This window comes from Lottia gigantea, assembly GCF_000327385.1.
Source record: "Lottia gigantea unplaced genomic scaffold LOTGIsca_96, whole genome shotgun sequence".
In the NCBI taxonomy this organism is placed as follows: Eukaryota; Metazoa; Mollusca; class Gastropoda; family Lottiidae; genus Lottia; species Lottia gigantea.
This window is the reverse complement of record NW_008711113.1, coordinates 819,529-823,362: the sequence shown is the minus strand read 5'-3', so window position 1 is coordinate 823,362 and position 3,834 is coordinate 819,529. Positions and strand designations below refer to the sequence as shown.

The window sequence follows — 3,834 nt, the reverse complement described above, 5'->3', positions numbered from 1 at the left end:
TAAAGATGATATTATACGTTACACTACACCAGCAGTAAATAATATAGAGTGTAGTCAGGTTATAACTGGTCGTTATGTAAATATCAGTAATTTTCATACAAGTAGAAATGCCAGATTTTTAGACTTATGTGAAGTTGAGATTTATGGTAAGCTTCATGTCTAGAAAAGTATCATGGTATTACATTTCCTATCGATATCCCTCTTATAGTAGTCCACTGTTCATGACAAAATACAAGGCACTCCTACAACGATTAACTCAGTCAATATAAAAAATCAACTGCACCAGCTTGGTAAATGTTGATCATGTTTTGCATCTAACAGACCTACTGAGCATTGAAGCATTCAGCAAACATATGGCCAAGAAAATTGAAAGAGTATCTCATAATTTGCCCTCAACTAATAGTTCTGAAATAAGCTTAATTAGAAACGAGAATCACTGAAACAAGTCAAAAGAAGTTTTGTAATGTTTGAACTCGTTGTTATCTATTTCTCCTTTTATAGCCTGTGATAATGGTACATATGGTGCTGGATGTGATAAATTATGTTCAAATAGAAATTGTTTATTAGAAACATCACTATGTAATCATATCAATGGTAGCTGTATTGGTGGATGTAAAGATGGATTTAGAGGAATTGACTGTGTTAAAAGATGTGAAGGTGGTGTTTATGGAGTAAGATGTAGTAAGAAATGTTCAGATAGAAATTGTTTAGTAGAAACATCACCATGTAATCATATCAATGGTAGCTGTCAAGGTGGATGTAAAGAAGGATTTAGTGGAATTGACTGTGTTAAAAGATGTGAAGGTGGTGTTTATGGAGCAGGATGTAGTAAGAATTGTTCAGATAGAAAATGTAAAGATAATAATTTACAATGTGAGAGTACAACAGGAGAATGTATTGATGGATGTCGACCAGGATACCAGTCAGTAGATTGTACACAAGGTATGTTTCATTAAGCCAATTTATGTTTACAGAATAATGCATTTCACATCCATATGCAGAGTGAACGTCAGCAATGTTTTATTAGATTTTAGGGAAGGGAACGTTTTTGCTCTTTGGCTTTATTATTGTATAAAATGTCACCAAAATGTTAAATTCTACATCAGAAAAATATGTTTTGGTGGTCAAATTGTTTATCGTCTACTGGGTTCCTCAGGTTTCCACATTTAAATATCATCATTGATTTTCTTTGTATGTTATCCCATTTCCAACCACACAAACTGGAACAAAATTTAAACACGCATCTTGTTCATTTTAATTCAAGAATGCGATAATGGAACATATGGCCAGGACTGTCAGTACAACTGTTCAGCGAGATTCTGTCAATCAAGCGATTTGTGTAGTAATTTGGATGGAGCTTGTGTCTGTTTAGATACATATCAGGGAATAGATTGTACTGTTGAAAAAGGGGCTGTAAGTTCGGGAAAAGGTGTTCCAGGTAAGAGAGCTAGAAAGAGAAATTCAAAAGATGTTTAATGGTCTAGACTATGAAACCTATCCATATATTATTCTAGCCAAACGTTATGTCTAACAGTGATGTCATAATCTGCACAAGTTTTCTTTCTGGAATAACCGAAACCATGCAATATGGTGCAAATAAAAGCTGTAAATATTTCTGAAGAGATGCGATAGCCTATCCAAAATCTATTGAATAAAGACATACTAAAAAGGCTGCAGCCAATGGATCACGGATCCAATACTTGGTTTGTCTAAAAGATGGGATCAAGATCTATGTTAGAACATCTGATGCAAGAGAACAACGACCTCAAATGTACCTATGTTTTGAAGTTTAACTTGTATTTCAGAAAATCCTGAAGATTCAGTCACAATCATAATAGCAGCCGTTGTTTCTGTTTGTGTTCTACTCATCATTATTGTTGTTTGTGTTGTACTGATTATCCGGTAAGATTTTCTAACAGATGCATAAGCTGGGTTCTGAACGTCTAGATTTATAACTCATATTCGTAAATGTGGTATCTTTAAATGTCGTTGCGATGTGGTACTGCATATCCTGAGAAGCATTTTCTCAATTTGTTTTTAAAGGCTTGTATTTCTACGCCAAGCAAAGCAGCGAGGAAAGTTCAAATGTAAGATTGGTACTTTAGTGAAGACAAAATCAAAAATTTTTTTATGAAAACAAAACAAATATTGCAAATTCTATTATACCACTGTCGCATAAATTTGTCAACTGTTCGAATTGCGGTGAATATTTTAAGTTTGCAAAAGCTAACAAGAAATACATATCTCAAAGCTACTTTGACTACTTACAGGAGAAGACGTGCACCACCTCCTGTTGACGACGAAACATCTGACAAGTCTGTTACAAGAAACATGGCTGTTGTAAAACAACAAGCACAAGGTACTGTACTAATCTTTGAAAATTAATTTATAGTAACGTTATCAGAATTAATATTTGTTTTTTCATGTGACTCAAAATCATTTGAGAACCTAGCCAAGTAGAACCTGTAGCCATATAATAAATTGGACTTGTTGCTGATTACGTCGTTTATCAGAGACGCACATTTTGTTCCATTTGGCAGGCTAAATACATGTTTCAGGTCCAATATATGAAAACTCCGATGTAATAAGAGAAGGTTCTGTAGCACGAGTAACAGTCGAACCAGTGTGTAATGTTTACCAGAATGAACAACCTGAAGCTGAAGCCGAACTGGAGAATGAAGCTGAGCCTTCAACCGAGACGGAAGAAGATGATATCAGTCCCTACATTTTGCCTGATAAATCCGATTATAATCTGGCAGAATTGGAAGAGTTTGTGAAAAAGACCAGGCCGAACGATGGATTTGATCCGTTTTATAAGGTACCGATGACCCATCCATTTTAGTAGCCTAACATATTTGCATAGATTTGTTCTCCTGGAATATAATTATGATGATTGATTTTTTAAAAAGGGATACTTAAGTTTATATGAATCCATTGGACGGTTGTTCTTGAGCATATGAGAATGGATCAACTTTCAAGCTACATTTCGTTTAAATTCAAAATTAGTCAAAAAATGTTTTACGGTTTGATGTCTATATTGATCCTATATCCGTTTTGTCAGAAAAAAAAATAAGCAATTAACGCGATTTTGCCAGGTCAAAATTTAGTTAGTCATTAAAAAGTTATACGGTCGATACTTCAATATTAATAACATTTTATGCACCCACATGAAATTTGGGGCGCATATTGTCGTTGTGAACACTCTAGAATTCTTGATGGATTTTGACGCAACTTGGTGTATGTGTTAAAGCGTTTAAAATATAAAAAAAATGGAAAAGATCTCATATGAGTTATTGTCCATGTTCTTGATAACGCATTTAATTTTTTTTTTGGTCGCAAACACATTAAAAGGCACCATTCTTCAAGATTTTGACGAAAGTTGGTGAAATATACTTAGTGATAAACTCTAAAGAAAATCGACAAATAAATATATATATACGAGCTATTGCCCTTGTTCTTGTTTAATTTTTAGCTCGTAAAATGTCTAGAAGGCACAATTTTTGCCAGATTTTGTTCCATGTTCAATACTACACAAGAAAGTTCAAAAGAAACCTATGACTAAAGCCAAAGCCAGTGGGCGTTTATTACCTTGCCTGGCAACCTATCTTTCAAATGTACTAATCTTATTTAGTTACGGATTATGATGATTGACCTACTTTTACATTAAAAAAAATCAAATACAAGTTATTTCCCTTGAGGTGGAAATGTTTTGAAAAAATGAAGTCATGAAGAAACAGTATAAAAAATAAACTATTAAATTTTTTTTTGTACATTTCAAAATCATTTTATCCTTTACAACAAAGATTATTTTATTTTTTAGGGATGCCAAATACC

The 3,834-nt window shown here is 33.5% G+C and overlaps 1 protein-coding gene across 1 annotated transcript in view; it reads left to right on the top strand.

Annotated features, from left to right (window-relative positions):
• LOTGIDRAFT_91483 (hypothetical protein) overlaps nucleotides 1–3,834 on the top strand; it is a gene marked incomplete at both ends in the record, with an annotated part of 42,817 nt that overhangs the window by 14,223 nt on the left and 24,760 nt on the right. Inside the window, one exon of the mRNA XM_009068945.1 lies at nucleotides 568–942. Within this exon, the coding sequence (XP_009067193.1) occupies nucleotides 568–942 (375 nt within the window). The remainder of the gene's footprint in view (nucleotides 1–567; nucleotides 943–3,834) is intronic.